General features: G+C 37.6%; 1 protein-coding gene across 2 annotated transcripts in view; it reads right to left on the reverse strand.

The window, feature by feature from the left end:
• The window catches only part of LOC106058583 (cadherin EGF LAG seven-pass G-type receptor 2-like), a 29,536-nt gene extending 13,550 nt beyond the window's left edge, over positions 1–15,986 (reverse strand). The window contains exons 1-7 of one of the 2 annotated variants that reach the window (XM_056015912.1): positions 15,828–15,986; positions 10,385–10,593; positions 7,171–7,348; positions 6,061–6,237; positions 3,798–3,938; positions 2,626–2,754; positions 920–1,093 (exon numbers count right to left, since the gene is read on the reverse strand). In XM_056015912.1, coding sequence (XP_055871887.1) covers positions 920–1,093; positions 2,626–2,754; positions 3,798–3,938; positions 6,061–6,237; positions 7,171–7,348; positions 10,385–10,459 — 874 coding nt within the window. In that variant the 5' untranslated portion in view covers positions 10,460–10,593; positions 15,828–15,986. Of the gene's footprint in view, positions 1–919; positions 1,094–2,625; positions 2,755–3,797; positions 3,939–6,060; positions 6,238–7,170; positions 7,349–10,384; positions 10,594–15,387; positions 15,508–15,827 lie in introns of those variants that run through there. The other variant, XM_056015913.1, reaches the window with a different exon arrangement.
• Between the last annotated feature and the right edge of the window lie 1,779 nt (positions 15,987–17,765).

A 17,765-nucleotide genomic window follows, 5' to 3' on the forward strand; every position in this document is an offset into this window, starting at 1 on the left:
GACATTACAACACTGCTTGTTTTAAATTATATACATCTAAAAAGAGTAGTTTTTGCTTGGCGACAATGACGTGACAATGACGTGACAATTGAAAAAAAATAAAGAGAATTTAGGGTGTAACGAATGTAAACACAGACCTACTTTCGGCGGCTTAAGTGAGAGGATGACTTCAGCTCTCCGCAGCTCCACTGACCTAGATATTTAACTGAACCACATGCCACGGTTACCTTTTCAACGTATTAACCGTCATCGTCATGAGCGTCGAGTTTGTTGGGTTACTAGAGTGCAGGGGCGTAGCTAGGAATCTGCCATCATTTGGGGGCCCGGGGGCTTGACCTCTTTTGGGGCCCCTGCATTTGCGTAATATTCAACACGTAACGTAAAAAAAACCCACTCATTTGGGGAGTTGAAGATAGTTTACTTCCTAGTCCAAACGGGGGATGGGAGCGGAAAGGTTTTGAACCCTCGACCATCGATAAATCCGAACGACAGTCCAGCGCGCAAACCGCACGATTTTCAAATTCACCCCCCTCCTCCACCCACCCTAGCTACGCCACTGTTTGAGTGTTAACACAAGACAGCGCGGAGGAGCCCAACATTAGTTACAATTAAATAAATGCTTTTAGGTCAATCATCACGTGATTTTAAGAAAAAGACACACAACTATTCAATTCTAAGATTAAAACAACAACAACAACATTGTAATACTACTGTGTCACTGTGTGGTTTCATGAATAACGAATCTGAAGACACACCGACACAAGTGTTATTACGGCAAAAGTATGTTAACATGAATAGTGAGATTCTCATTAACCGTTCAAGTCAAAGAATAGTAAGATTCTCACTAACCGTTCAAGTCAAAGAATAGTAAGATTCTCACTAACCGTTCAAGTCAAAGAATAGTAAGATTCTCACTAACCGTTCAAGTCAAAGAGTGAAATGGCGTCCGTCGGGATGGTGGTGTAGCTGAGGGTGACACTGGCGAGGGCGTCATCGTCGATGTCAATGTTCAGTAGGGTGGTCCCCACTGCAGTATCCTCCGGCCATCTTCCTACAGCATCTAAATTTTTGATTGACGGAGATCTGTTGGCACCTGTATGAAAACAGAAAACGCATTGAATATCAGCAGACCACGAAGGTGTAGATGGGGGGGGGGGGGAGGTCAGGTCTGGGACAATGGTATTTCTGAGGAAAGCTTCATCTAAGTCAGGGGTTCTCAACCTGTGGGTCGCGACCCCTTGAGGTGTCGATTGACGATTTGTAAGGGGTCGCCTAAGACCATCGAAAATATGGATTGTATTTTGTGTATTCTTCTATTGCTGTGTATGTAATGGGGAAGGGGGTCGCGGCAGAGTGGGGGATAGTAAAAAGGGGTCGCCGAGCTTAAAAGTTGAGAACCGCTGAGGTCCTGAAGACGACTGTTCACTTCTAGAGAAACAATGACAAGCAGCATGTCTAAAAGTTAGTTCGCGAACTTGACTCATAGCAGCCGAGTCGTATCCTCATAGTCAGTCATATTTGCATGTTCACTCAAACACACCCACATGACTTGGTTTGGGAAATAAGTCGGAAACAACACACGCTCACACACACACTCTCACATCGATAAACATTTACTTCTCTCAATCCTTCTACATGGATCTGAGACACGAATACAAGGCTCTTCGGGCCCCTCCAGCCTTGCTACCCATGGAGTTCATCTCAAGAGACATGAATACTATACAGAAAGCAACTAAGACTTCTTGAGCGCTTTCACCAAAGATGCTTGCGCTCCATCAAGAACTTACAGGTGGCAAGACCGCACTACAAACAGCGATGTCCTTGCGCGCGCGCGCGCGTGTGTGTGTGTGTGTGTGTCTGTGTGCGTGTGTGTGTGTGTGTGTGTGAGAGAGTGAGAGAGAGAGAGAGAGAGAGAGAGAGTGTGTCTGTGCTACTGCCATAGGGATCAAATAGTTTAATTCGCATTTTTTCAAATCCTGAAGTTGGAAAAAATATTTTTGCTTGTATATCTTCTTATCTTATTTATTACAGACGTTATTTAAATAAAGAATACGATAACTACGTCATGTGTCAACCTTGTGGTGCATGTTAATCAATGACTTCAACTCTGCTAAGTCGTTGGTTTTCCTGGCTGATTCAGGCAACCCGTTACATTCTCTAATCGCATTAGGAAAGAAGGAGCACTTGTACAAATTTGTTCAAGCATATGAAATAAGAAATGTGTCTTTATTTTTGTGTTTTATAATACTTATATAATAGTTGGATTATCAAACTTCTCAGAAAAGTGTCCAGTATAGAGATTTGACAACAAACAGGTCTGAATAGAGCAGCGGTTCTCAACCTTTTAAGTTCGGCGACCCCTTTTTACAATCCCCCACTCTGCCGCGACCCCCCCCCCACACACACTCACACATACAGCAATAGAAGAATAGATAATAACAATCCATAGTTTCGATGGTCTTAGGCGACCCCTGGTAAATGGTCAATCGACCCCCAAGGGGGTCGCGACCCACAGGTTGAGAACCCCTGGAATAGAGTGTAAAATACTATCTGTACGAGAATCCAGCGTCTCTAGTCTACATTTAAAGTTTTAAAAAACTGACAATAATGGAGGTCTATTTTTACCTCCTAATGTCACGGAGATGGTCTGTGGAGACACACTGTTGAGTTTCCCATCGGATAACGTTACTTCAAATGTTGTATAATTGTAGCATTCAGTGGCCAAGTCATTTAGGGCGTAAATCTCTCCAGAAGCTGAAACAATAATAGAAGAGTTTAGATTATTTCTTAAAGATAGTAACAGGGCCGGCCTTACATTTTTTCTTATCTTATACTTATATAATACAGACGTTACTTCAAAAAAGGAAGATGATTAGGGCCACGTCTTAAGCGGAATGCATTTGTTATACATATTAACCAATGACCTAAATTCTAGATAATTAAAGGCCCTTTGCCAGGTGAAATTGGTGGCCCCAAACGAAAATAAAATTAGAAAAAAATAAAACAGCGAAAAATAAAATGACACAATTGATTAAAAACGTAGAGTACTGCAACAATATCACAGGGCACAAAATTAGCCATGTCTTCTCTTAAAAATAGTTTGGTGACATTTGCGAGGCCGCCACCAATTGGAGGCCCTAGGCGGCTAATAGCTTGTCTATGCCCACGGCCGTCCTAATGCGTAAAGGTAGACATCTGTGAGATCAACATATTTGGCTCCTTCTGTCTCGGAAGACAATGGATGCGCCCAGGTGAGTGACTGGCTTTGGTTACGTCCTGAGATGGAGCAGAATTTGGAGTGACTGATCAAGCGTGACCTCCGTGACGACTATGTCGAAGGTGCCGGATCAAGCCAATTCTGGAGCGGCAGAGTTTGCATATGCATCTGTCCTAGGTTTAGCTGACAGGACAGCTTTCTTTTTCTTTCTCTTGGCTGACGCGGCTTAGTTTCTTTTGCACTGGGCGAAGTTCGTGAGATCAACATGACCACTAACAAATGTGGTCAGTTAAAAGAGGTCTCCACATTAAACAATTTTTTTTTTCGCAAAATATGCATTCTAAATTTAAGAAAATAAGAGAAATTAGATACATTTAAAATACTTTATAAATAAATCTTAAAGCATTGAGATGTATGGCTGTAAATGTGTTTTTTTTTTAAGTTTTTTTTCTTGTTTTGTAGAAATAAATGTATTATTCCATTATTCGGGAGATACATAAACACAGTCCTGAAAAGGTTTAAATATGCTGATATATTTCTTTTGAACAAAAGATCTAAGCTACATCATCACGTGACTTACTGTATCCTATCGCAAAGCTTGAAGAAGCTGGCGTCGTCTTCATAGTGTAGTAGATGGGATCATTGTCTGGGTCAGTGGCCTCGACTTGATAAATGAGCTGATTAGCGGTATAACTTTTGGTGTTGGCCAAAACGAAGTTAACTGAAAGCAGAAAAAAAAAAGATAAGACCGTATAAGAGCATAATACTAGACGGCCTTGGTCAGTAGACATAATAATAATGAGACGCTTCAAAAAAGAGTTACAGCCATTATTTTTATCGCAAGTATTTCATGAACACATATTTTGCGAAATCTGTTTTACATTTTAATTGTTTTACTTGCTTCAGATGTTCCTCCAAAAATAAAGATAACCAACATCCTAATCCAAACCTTTCGCAGGTCGACGGGAGTAGGCAGCGGACAGGGTATGAACTATAGACCCGTGACCCCATCGCGACCACCAAAAGATAGTCCAGCATACGACAAGAGCAGGCAGCCTAAGTTATTCTTTTCTAAACTAATTGACCTAATTTGTGGTCAATCTCATTTCCTATGATTTCGAGAATGGCTTTGGAGTCATATTTTCGCTTTGGTCTGATGCAGAGTTTCTTGCTATTGCTCATATTCTTTTCGATGTTGATGGAAATTTTTTAAAAATATTTTTTGGAAAGATTTTATAAGTAGTTTGTACGCCATGCAATTAATGGGTACCTGACATTAGTTAGGGAAAAGTAAAGGCAGTTGGTCGTTGTGCTGGCCACATGACACCCTTGTTAATCGTAGGCCACAGAAACAGATGACCTTTACATCATCTGCCCTATAGACCACAAGGTCTGAAAGGGGAACTTTACTTTACTTTTTAGGAGGCGCGGTGGCTGAGCGGTAAAGCGCTTGGCTTCCGAACCGGGGACCGGGGTTCGAATCCTGGTGAAGACTGGGATTTTTAATTTCGGGATCTTCGGGCGCCTCTGAGTCCACCCAGCTCTAATGGGTACCTGACATTAGTTAGGGAAAAGTAAAGGCGGTTGGTCGTTGTGCTGGCCACATGACACCCTTGTTAATCGTAGGCCACAGAAACAGATGACCTTTACATCATCTGCCCTATAGACCACAAGGTCTGAAAGGGGAACTTTACTTTACTTTTTAGGAGGCGCGGTGGCTGAGCGGTAAAGCGCTTGGCTTCCGAACCGGGCACCGGGGTTCGAATCCTGGTGAAGACTGGGATTTTTAATTTCGGGATCTTCGGCGCCTCTGAGTCCACCCAGCTCTAATGGGTACCTGACATTAGTTAGGGAAAAGTAAAGGCGGTTGGTCGTTGTGCTGGTCACATGACACCCTTGTTAACCTTAGGCCACAGAAACAGATGACCTTTACATCATCTGCCCTATAGACCACAAGGGGAACTTTACTACGTCATGCAATCACCTCCGCTAGAGACTTCTTTATGGAGATCTGTGCGTTTGAAAGCGCTCTTAAAGGTGGCCCAACACTCGAGATATATTGATATTCTCATAAGAAATATGGAATCAGAATTCATGACTGTGAAAATCGATAAGGTACTATCTAAAATATAAGCCAATTTTTTGTTAATTTTTTTTCTTTTTTTGTTTGTTGCTGATGAAGGCCTCGTGGCCTAAACGTCCTGTGTTTATACTTCGGTCCAACAGTAGTATGTCAACTGTACTTATGTAGTGTACAGCAAAATACTAAATGAGTTACAATTTCTTTAACTCTAATATAAAACAAACACACGGTGTTGGCTCTATTTGCTCTGTAAGCGCTTATCTCTATTAGCTCTTAGCTCTAATCGCTATGTTAGCTCTATCAGCTATATTAGTTCATTTATCTTTGTTAGCTCTCATAGTTTTGTTAGCCCACTTAGTAATGTAAGTTATGTTAGCTCTATTAGTTCTGTTAGCTCTATTAGTTCAGTTAGCTCTAGAAGTTCTATTAGTTCTGTTAGCTCCATTAGTTATGTAAGCTCTAATCACTCTGCTAAGTATATATTAGTTCTGTCAGCTCTATTACTTTTGTTAGTTGTTAGCTCTATTAGTTCTGTTAGCTCTAGACTCTCTGTTAGCTTTATTAGTTCTATTAGTTCCGTTAGCTCTACTAAAACTGTTAGTTCTGTTATCTCTATTAGTTCTGTTAGCTCTATTAGCCCTATCAGTTCTATTAGCTATCTTAGTTCTCTTAGCTCAATTAGTAGGCCTACTGTTAGCTCTATTAATTCTATTAGCTGTCTTAGTTCTGTTAGTTCAATTAGTTCTATTAGCTCTATTACTTGCAAGTCCGAGCGTGAACTCCGGTGGCGAATTCGGATAAAGGCGGATGTATAAGGTGTCAGAAGTGTCGGGGTCAACATTGTTCGAACAGGTCAAGGTCAGATTGTACTCCGGGCAGGTGTTGAAGTCCAGGGTCGCCACAGATGGAAAAAACTTGATCTCGTACTCTCCGAGAGCTGCCACCGAGAAAGAAATAAAATGCAAATGAAAGGTGAAAGCATTGGAGAATTTCACCATAAACAAAACAATGTCAAGGACGCTCGAATGAAGGTCAATACCGCAAACTAAATGAAAGCTACAAAGCTGAAGAGCTTGGAGACCCATGAGAGAACATTTGATTCTACAGGGCTAAAAAGTGCACAAAAATTATCGTTTAACCTTTAAAAAAACATAGCTTATCTAATTATGATAGATGAGGAGATTAAAAAAAAAGTAGGGAGAAATACATTAGCTGGGGTCTACTACTACATTATTCTTTTCCCTAACTAAGTAAAGACGGTTGGTCTTTGTGCTGGCCACATGACACCCTCGTTAAAGGTGTGCCATAGAAACAGATGACCTTTACATCGTCTGCCCTTTTGTTCGCAAGATCTGAAAGGGGAACTTTCCCTTGCTTCATTATACCGCTAGATTCATTTACTGTAATCATAATCAAAGGTATTTTATTGTTGATCTAGGCCTATATATATATACATCTAGGCATTATGGCAGCAAAGTTTTAAACCCCCCTCCTCCTTTCCACAAAGAAGAACATTACAGGTCTTAGGACTTCATGAATTAATTACCAGTCTCCGGTAGCAAACACGATTTTTGTTTATCTCATTGCATCATTAGATTAAAATAATGCAGTTTTAAGTGGAAAAAAAGTCAATAGCGACAAGCCACTTTAAAATCTTCCATTCTTATAAATCTCCCATTCTAATAAAATCTCCCATTCTTATAAAATCTTCCATTCTTATAAAATCTCCCATTCTAAACTATATCGATCCCCCAAATATTTTAAACATTGTAAACGTACGTTAATTAAAAATATATAAATATAATATAAACATAATAACCAACATTATAAACAATACCCTCACCATAACAATTATAAACCGCATACGAACCCAAGTCAACTGGCAGAACAAGAAAACACTTTTCGCAGTTTGTGGTCGGTTTGATGGCCCCAAAGGCTACCGGGTCCGTTTTGTCGATCGGGTCTTCGCACTGGACTGTTGTCAGGACTGTTGGTGACATGACGTCTTCGTACAGCTTGACCACCTTCTCAGCAATGGTGATGTTTGGCTGTTTGAAGTCAAAATGTTACAAAATATCGCGTTAGATATTGAAAATAATTTCAGAGCTAACTGGTAGCTAATGAAGTCTATTCTTGTCTTATAATATAATATAAGATAAGATAAGATAAGAGATAAGATAAGATAATTTTATTGATCCAATCAAATAATTTCAGAGCTAACCGGTAGCTAATGAAGTCTATTCTTGTCTTATAAGATAAGATAAGAGATAAGATAAGATAATTTTATCGATCCAATCAAATGGAAATTCAGTTTGACAACAATTGACAACATCAGCGTAACTACTGTGCAATAACAGCATAGTTGAAAATTTCGAACAACATTCACACACGAAACACATACACACTCACAACCAGCGCTTTATGAGTTTGACTTTTATGTACTTCTCGATGACGACATATGATCTTGTAACACTCTGACCGAAAGTGGGATATAGGAATTTTAAAATCTTTCTGTTTTAGTCCTAATGGAAAGGAGACGACCACTTCGTTCAGATCTTATGTAACAGTGGTTTAATGGGTGAAGGCTGTCCTTAAGAATCGAGAGTGTTTTGGAAAGGCATCTTTCAAGAAAAAGCTCTTCAAGAGATGGTAGCTGTATTCGAGTGATATGCGATGCTTTTTTAATTAGTCTATTTAGTCTAAGTCTTTGTGCCAGTGAAGTATTACCATACCAGCAGGTGATGGCAAAGTTAATTAGACAGCTGATGGTTGCTGTATAAAAAAGTTTAATAATTGTTTTGTCGATGTTAAATTTGCTTAGCTTTCTAAGATAGAAGAGTCGATGGTGAATTTTTGTGTAGATGTTTTGGCAGTGTTCACTCCATTTCAGTTTGTAGTTGATGGTTGTTCCTAGATATTTTTATTCTTGCACTTGTATAAATTACAGACATGAATCTAGTCATGCTTGATTTAAGTCATTGGTTAATATGCATGACTAAATGCATGACGCGTAGGACGTAATCATCTTCTTTTTTGAAGTAACGTCTGTATTATATAAGATAAGAAGATAAACAGTGACTTAAATTCTGCCAAGTTGTTAGTTCTCCAGCCTGATTCACGCATATTGCTACATTATTATTGTAGCGTCCAGATACAGTTATTGATTCTTTAAAATACAATGATTGATTCTATAATAAACAATATCAACATTTTGGTCTTTTCTATCAGAGGCGATCTTAGCGGTGCGCGGGGCCCTGGGCGAGTGTAATATCAGGACCACGAATACTTTACACGATGGGCTGGCGGTGACAACAAGATTCTCTCAATAGCAGTCGCCCCACTCGCCACCGCCTGAGGCCGCCTTTGAGTCTATAATTTAAGCAAATTATAAAGTATGTGAAGAGAGGAACTAGCCTTACGAGTGGGAGAGATTCAGTGAACGCCACTCTAACGAAAGATATTAGGAATTTACAAAACTTGAACCCTAATTTACACATTTTCATTGAAGATGTTAAGCAGCTACACCAATACATGAAACAAAACAAAATTTACCCAAATATTTTAATGGTCGTTCGAATGTTGTTAAAAAAAATCTTAAGTAGCCTACAGTCGCCTCTAAAAAGAGCTTTTCAACAGTAAAACTAATAATAATCTTTAAAAAAAAAAATACCCCGCAAAGTGGGTCAGGAAAGACTTTTAGCTTTTGCAGTTTAATCTATCAAAGCAGATATGTTCCTTAAGATAAATTACAACACTGTTCAGCAGGGCTAAAAGCAGGACATGTAAAGTAAAGTTCTTTCAGACCTATTTCTGTTTTCCACGGTTAACGAGGGTGTCTTGTAGTTAGCACAACGACCAACCTTTTTTATTTTTTTTTCCAACTAAAGCAGAGTGGACTCAGACGCGCCCTAAAAATACCAAAATTAAAAATCCGTCCTCACTAGGATTCGAGCCCTGAGCTCTCCGGCTAGGAAGCCAAGCCCTTTACCACTCGGCCACCGCGCCCCCAAAAGCATGACATGGGCGTTTGTTTCGTTCCTCTTTTCTTGTCCATAATGGGAGTCTTTCAAATTTTTATCATCATTTTGTGTGCGCAAGAGGACCTTGTAAACTATTTTTGGCCCAAATTGAGGTCTTGCCCTACCACTGTTCGTAATACTGTTCCCCGACATTCTCGAGTCAATGTGTCGTGTACTGTTTTAACTGGAATATATTTGACAATTCACCCAATTCAATAAAAAAAAAACTAATAAAAAGTAAGGTTTTGAAGGAGAAACACGATGCCAATATTTTTGTTGGTTGGGGAAATATCTCAGTGATCTCACACGGGTCAGAGTTATAATAATTATAAAATTCTCACACTGGTCAGAGTTATAATAATTATAAAATTCTCACACGGGTCAGAGTTATAATAATTATAAAATTCTCACACGGGTCAGAGTTATAATAATTATAAAATTCTCACACTGGTCAGAGTTATAATAATTATAAAATTCTCACACTGGTCAGAGTTATAATAATTATAAAATTCTCACACTGGTCAGAGTTATAATAATTATAAAATTCTCACACTGGTCAGAGTTATAATAATTATAAAATTCTCACACTGGTCAGAGTTATAATAATTATAAAATTCTCACACGGGTCAGAGTTATAATAATTATAAAATTCTCACACGGGTCAGAGTTATAATAATTATAAAATTCTCACACGGGTCAGAGTTATAATAATTATAAAATTCTCACACGGGTCAGAGTTATAATAATTATAAAATTCTCACACGGGTCAGAGTTATAATAATTATAAAATTCTCACACTGGTCAGAGTTATAATAATTATAAAATTCTCACACTGGTCAGAGTTATAATAATTATAAAATTCTCACACGGGTCAGAGTTATAATAATTATAAAATTCTCACACGGGTCAGAGTTATAATAATTATAAAATTCTCACACGGGTCAGAGTTATAATAATTATAAAATTCTCACACGGGTCAGAGTTATAACAATTATAAAATTCTCACACGGGTCAGAGTTATAATAATTATAAAAGTACAAAGTAAAAAACACAAACTTTGCTCACCTTTGCAGCTCTGCACGTTGCAAATATCAACAAACCTAAGAGGAAGGAGCTTTTTAGAGGGGCCATGGCCCTCATTGGCCCTAAGAGTAAGTCCACTTGTGTGTTGTCTGGTGTTAACGGTCTCGCTTGAAGAAATATGACTTTAAACTTGTAGTGTATGTCCTAACGATCAACCTTGGCTGAAACTACATTCTTAGCTCAATTAAACTCTGAAACATAGAACCAGTAAGAGGGTCATCTCAATTTCTATCACAATAGTGAGTCTAGTCTTTTTAACTTCATACTATAACTTTAGGATACAGACATTCTTTTCAACCAGTTGATTGAGGTCTTTCCACCTACAAACAGTGGCGTAGCATGATACCCGTGGGCCCGGGTTCAAGAATATATTGGTGGGCCCCTCCCCCAATAAGACGAATACAATGTAGGCTATGACAAAACAATTGAGCAATCTGAATGTATTGACATTGACCAAAAGACATTCAAATGCAATTAAAGAAGCTTTTTAATCTTCTTTGACTCTGTTGGAACTCCAACACGAATTAAAAGTCAATGTTTGTACAATTTCTGAACAGAATGAAACGAGTTAACGGAGTTTCAAATATATAAAAGAAATGTTTTATGAGTCCAAGTTCCCATTCTACACATTTACATTTCTAAAACACTTCTAGGTGTCAAGCTTTGTACAAACTATTATCTAGTTCTACGTCCATTATTTAACAGTATATAGATCGAACATTTATTTACTGAACATTTCTCTGGCCTTCTAAGTAGTAGAGTAAGAAACCAGTGCAGCTATTTCTTAATGCGCGAGAAGCTTCTTCTGATGAAATAATGCCCAAAAGCCATTCTAGTATCCAATCATATTGGAAGCACCTTCATAGCTTTAGCCTCGTAATTTATTTAAGGATAAATTACTTGAAGCATTTGTTCAGCAAATTCTGCTGACGTCTGATTCTCACATATATATATATATTATATATAAAAAAAACTAGAAATAATTATCTAATTTCTATTTCTTTGGAGATCACTACCAGTATCCAAAAAAAAAAATATTTAAAAAATACGACTTTGATATCAACTTTTTATTTGTCTTGAGCGCTGCCACCAATGAAATAGATTATTCAGATTATACCTTCATGTATTCTAACACACAAGGAGGATCCTAGCAATGGAATAGAGATGCTACAGAAGGATCCTAGGTATCACATTCAAAGACCGCATCACAAACCAAGAGATTAGAGACAGCGTTACTGCAGTGATTGGACCCCATGATGACCTGCTAACTATATTTAAAAAAAAAAAACGCAAGATCAAAATTTATGGCATTACAAGATCTTCTGGGCTTGCAAAGACCTTCCTTCAGGGAACAGTACCAGGAAAAAGAAGAAGAGGCACAAAGCGATGGGAGGACAACATAAAGGAATGGACGAGCATGCCATTGAGAGAGAGAGAGAGAGGGAGGAATGGAGAAAGACGGTCGACGAGTCATGCTTGGTGCCCCAACGGTCCAACAGACTAAGGGATGGGTAAAGTTAAAAATCACACAAGACAAGCAGGTTAACGCATCCACGTCCAGACCATATTATACTGTTTTACGTCCAGACCATATTATACTGTTTTACGTCCAGACCATATTATACTGTTTTACGTCCAGACCATATTATACTGTTTTACGTCCAGACCATATTATACTGTTTTACATCCAGACCATATAATACTGTTGTTTTTTTTTTGCTCTTTTTTTTTAAAGGAAACCTCAGCTTTGCGCTATTCAATTTTAGCTTTGTCATCATAGGAATCCTTGGGCCTTAGGCCTCTTTTCTTTGCCTCTTTTTTGGGTCCTCCTGCCTCTTTTGTGGGCTTTTTATTATTATTATCATTATTTTAATTTATAAGTTCTCACATTTCGTAAATAGTTAAGTATAAAGAATTAAACAGAAATTGTGAAATGTGATTAACCTATACTTAAATAGTATATAAAATAGTGAATCTACATCACTAGTTGTTTTTTTTTTTAAGGAAACTTCAGAATTTGCGCTATTCAATTTTAGCTTTATCATAGGAATCCTTGGGCCTTTTTTCTTCGCCTCTTTTTTTGGGCTTTATATGCCTCTTATTTGGGCCTTCTCGCCTCTTTTGTGGGCTTTTTTTTTTCTTCTTTATTATTATTATTATAACTTCTCACATTTCACAAATATTAAAGTATAAAGAATTAAAATTAAACTTTAAAATATGATTAATCCATACTTAATTAGTATTTAAATATAGTGAATCTACAACATTGGTAGATAGGGACCTTTGCATTTTCAGTGTCTGTAGAGATGTGCTGATATTACATATTTTAAATACAATACAAAATAAAAACATATTAAGCTTTGAGAAAATTGAATAATTTGCAGCTGTATCGAAATTTTAATTAGTAACAATCTGAGCTATCCCTATTACTTAACCAAACTCTCTCTCCCCCCCCCCCATTCCTATAATACTACCAATGGTTTTTATGAACAGACAAGGAAAAAAAAATGGGCCGAAATGTAAACGATTGTCACCTCAAACGCCCGCTAAGGGCAAAACCCGATGCAAAGCAAATCCTTACATTAAACACTGGGTTTGAAGTTTAAATTAATTTTGGTACAACGTTCCAGATATTTTGAGGGAGCTTTTTAAATACCCTTTTTTTTTATCGGTTTTTACAAAAGTGAATTTATGTTTTCACTTTGGTGTCACCCCCAAGTTCTCATCAAGTCAAGAGTCATGGCGCCAAGCGCAATGGGCCCCTAATGGTCGTGGGCCCGGGTTCATTGAACCCCTTCGCGCCATGGATGCTACGCCACTGCCTACAAATTGATTAATCCCACCCCTAATCATTTTTGCTTCAGGCCAGTTGGTTTAAGCATCAGGCTTCTTCTAACACTCGTTGTGATCGATTTATTTTCAAATAAATATAGGACCTAATAGTTAGAGCCATAAAAATCACAATAGCGTATCCATATATATATATTTCGCATTTTTCTTTTTTTTTTTTTAATTTAGCTAACGACGAAAGGGGAAAATCGTATCTTAATTTTGTGAGATCTGTCAGTCCATTCGTCGGTCTGTCACGTTTAGGTCAACATTTTGTAGCATGTAAAAAAAAAAAAAAGCAGGCGCTGCAGCTACTTCTTTTACTTCTGTAAGTCAGGACTACCCAAACTACGGGAGGAGAGAAGAAGAGGATGAATAGAAAATGGGAGTAAAAAAAAGATAGGAAAAGAAATAGAGAAAGATGATAATGAAAGAAAGAGAAATAGAGAAAGATGATAATGAGAGAAAAAGAAATACAGAAAGATGATAATGAGAGAAAAAGAAATAGAGAAAGATGATAATGAAAGAGAGAAATACAGAAACACGAGCATGAAAAAAAGAGAAATAGAGAAGGAAGAGAATGAGAGAAAGAGACATTGAGAAAGATGATAATAAGAAAAAGAGAAATACAGAAACATGAGTATGAAAGAAAAAGAAATTAAGAAAGATGACAGAAAGAGAAATAGAGAAAGATGAGAATGAGAGAAAGAGAAATAGAGAAAGATGAGAATGAGAGAAAGAAAGAAAACTGTAGTCGAGAGGAAGATGAAATTAAGAGGATGGAAGAAAGAATAAAAGAAAAGGGTGAGAGACCAACTTTTTTTTGTTGTTAAAAAAAATAAATTGTGCAAATGCTAGTTTAGACTAAAAAAAACCAACCTCCTCTTAAACCCTTCATGCAATGTCCCCTGCTAGTGTTGACTCATTCAAGGTAAACATAACATACGTAATCGAAGATTTGATATATGTCTTGACACCATAATACGTCTCTGTTACAATGTGTCTGTGTGTTTTTTTTTCTTTGTATTTTAATAAAACATAAATCTCCATATAAATCATACTCAGTAGACTTAGCGACACCAAGAAGAATGTCGCCAAAAAAAAAGGGAGGGGACAATCAGGTCTACTTTACGAAATTTGGCAATAGTGGTTAAATATTACAACCCTGGGCCACCGAACTTCGAGGCATGGGTTTGAACCCTAGCCGTAATATTCTATATTATCAAGCATCTGAACTGAGAAGTATTGCTGGCTAGTCATTCTAAGGTCTTACACGTTCTTTGTTTACCACTGTGACCGATATCTGTTAATATAACAGTGTTATTCACGGTCTTGCAGAGGCGAGGCTGGAGGTGGTGTCACCCGGTGCGAAACCACCCCTTTCCAGAACAAACTTTTCGATCAAATACAAAAAAGCTAATTATCGAAATTACTAAACAGTTAAACGTTTGACGATGATGTTTTTATTTCAAATGTCGTTGTCTCTGACGTATCACTTTCGTGATTCTACCTTGTTATTGACGGCGGTTGACTTGTAGCCCCAGACTTCTGGTAGACAACTTAAAACGCTGTAGGGGATTCATATTTTAACTTGTAAAACTTGAAATCTCGCGAATAGCTTCTTTGTGAACAAAACTAAATATAACTTTTGTTACAATCTAGACCAGGGGTTCTCAACCTGTGGATAGCTGCCCACTTGGGGTTCGATTGACGATTTGCCAGGGGTCGCCTAAGTCCATCGAAAATATGGATTGCTATTTGTCTATTCTTCATTTGCTGTATGTGTGTCTGGGTGGCGGGGGTCGTGGCAGAGTGGGGGATTGCATAAAGGGATCGCCGAGCTTAAAAGGTTGAGAACCGCTGATCTAGAAAAACCCAACTTGAGATGAAATAAACTGATAATTAAACTATTTTAAACGAATCTGACTAGAAGAAGGGAAACATAAGGAAAAATGGAAACAAAAAAAACAACAAGCTTATACGAAGTGTAATTGTATCAATAAGTTTGGATCGGTCACGTGATTCAATTTGATAACGATCTAGATTCTAGAACAACAACACATCTGTGCGTTAAGTCTTCTATCATGAAGGATTTTGAAATTTACTAAAGGTGTTACTATAATAGAAAGTGAATAATCGGTTGTTATTAATCTCACTGCTCTATTTTGTGTCGGTTCCAGTTTCTTAATCGAAAAAGTGTAGGGTCCTCCACAAAAATCCTGCCATGCTTAGACATTTGCCTTCAGTAATTTCTTTCTGTGTGACATTCGAAATAAGGATCCAGAGTTTAAATCTCGCTGGACGCTGTGAATGATTTATTTGATAATTTACCCTAACTAAATTGTATATCTATATTTATGGTCCCCCAATAAATACTATTTTTTAAAAGGGTTCAGTTTTACTAGTTGTTGAAATAATGTTATAATGAAACAATTTATGGATATAAACAAAAACAGAACAGAGACTTTTACAATTCACGAATAAAAAGAATCATCATAAAAAATTATGATTAAGAGGAAGACTTCGTATAAACAAAAATCGAATTCATATTAAGACAATCAAAAAAAGAATACTTGATAAATGAATTCTTACTTACCTATGAAATAATTGCCCCTCTATCGTTGCACTAGTATGTCCTCACAAAATAAACTTCGGAACTGCTTCAATAAACAAAACAGTAAGTAGATATTTTTAACCACATAAGGGGAAGCAATTACATCGGACACGTTATTTGCGTCAATGCGTTACGGTTCTTTGTCAAGTGTGCGATTTAATAAGAGAAAGTATGAGACCCGGGTGGGGGTGGGGGGGTCGAGGAAAATAAATGAAGCACAGGAGAGGGATTGGATAGGTCGAGATATGGAAATCATAACTTTGAATATAGCACTATGACATTTTATCGATGAGTTCACATATTTGATTATCTACAACGTGTCATTTAATAGCAACGCGGTTAAACGCAAAAAAAAAGGCAATATAGAAAAAATATGTCGTATATAAGAATACCTTTAACTCTAAAAAAGGGCACCAATAAAACGAGTATTGAAAGTTCCTTTTCATTTAGAGACAAGAGTGGGAATTTAAAGGGCGATAAATGATAGCATACTGGTTTCACCCCCAACCCCCCCCCCCTTTTTTTTTTTCTTTCTTCAATGCTGATCTGAGTAAACAGTATCGATCTTTCATTTGTTTGACCCTTTCGTTTGCTTGTGATACTATTCGACTGAACGCTCTACTTGGTACTGATTCAAAAGGCTCCGCTTTATTCAGACCCCCGCTAGAAGGTCTTGAATGATACACCCAGAAGAAACGCTAGCACAGGCGTGGACATCAGCTAAGTGCGTCTGCGAAGGACGCGTAGAAATGTCTGTCACGATTGCCTTACTTTATATATTTATCTATATATATATTCAGCGACTACGTTTTGTCTACGTTTATCTATTGGCCTAACTTTATTTAGAACACGTCTATTGAAAGAAAACGATATGTCTGGAGTGGAACGCATAGTTTAAACATCAGAATTGAACGTAAACTGTATTTTAAAATTCATTGCAAAATTTACAGTGCCCCCCTCCCCCCCTTACCCGCAGCCTTCATTTCGCCCCCCCCCCCCCCCCACTGGCATAGAGGAAAGTAGCTGGCAGTAGATGGCCTCTGAAAGAGACAGTTGGAGAGCTCTCACTAAACCCCTTGTAGAAGATAGGCGTAGAGCATAAAACATACACATTCAGAAGAACAAAGTAGAGCATAAAACATACACATTCAGAAGAACAAAGTAGAGCATAAAACATACACATTTAGAAGAACAAAGTAGAGCATAAAACATACACATTCAGAAGAATAAAATGAAGCATAAAATATACTCATCCAGAATGTAAGTAGCCCATATATTAGATGCATATATCAGATATAAAATCATCCTTTAAATAATTCATTTACTTATGAAATTGCGTTTCCTTATTTTAGGAGAGTAAGAAAAGGAGAGAGAGAGAGAGAGAGATTAACCATCTTTATACATCTATGTAATATTGTAAAATTGACTTTGATTTCGTCTTTATTTCTATCATTGGAGAGTTCAAATAATTAGTTCTAACTCTGTGAGGTCAAATAATTCTTTAATATCTGAAATGAACTGGGCAGTTGTTTCCAGATCAGAAAGCTTTTCGCAGAGTTTATCTTATGACTGAGAAGGTTATTTTGGAACCGGTAACCCAAACTGACCTGTTGATACAGACGTCAAGCTAAGCAGAAGTGGTCAGCATTCTGCAAAGATTACAACGCTACTCCACAAAGTTTATATCTTTTTGAAAACATGTATTTCATCTTGCCGTATCTCGTGAGGAGGCGGAGTACCGTGCGTTGGTCATAGAGGAATAGCTTCAATCTCAAACATACTGTATTGTAGGCCCCCCTACTGTAAACACTGAGATGAGTCCAACCATCGGAGCATATAAATGTGATTGGTCTAAAAACTAGACCTTAAATAAACAGACTAACTGGTTTATGGTAACGAAGTATGTAGAAAAAAAAGTAT

This window comes from Biomphalaria glabrata, chromosome 17 (genome assembly GCF_947242115.1).
Source record: "Biomphalaria glabrata chromosome 17, xgBioGlab47.1, whole genome shotgun sequence".
Taxonomy (NCBI): Eukaryota; Metazoa; Mollusca; class Gastropoda; family Planorbidae; genus Biomphalaria; species Biomphalaria glabrata.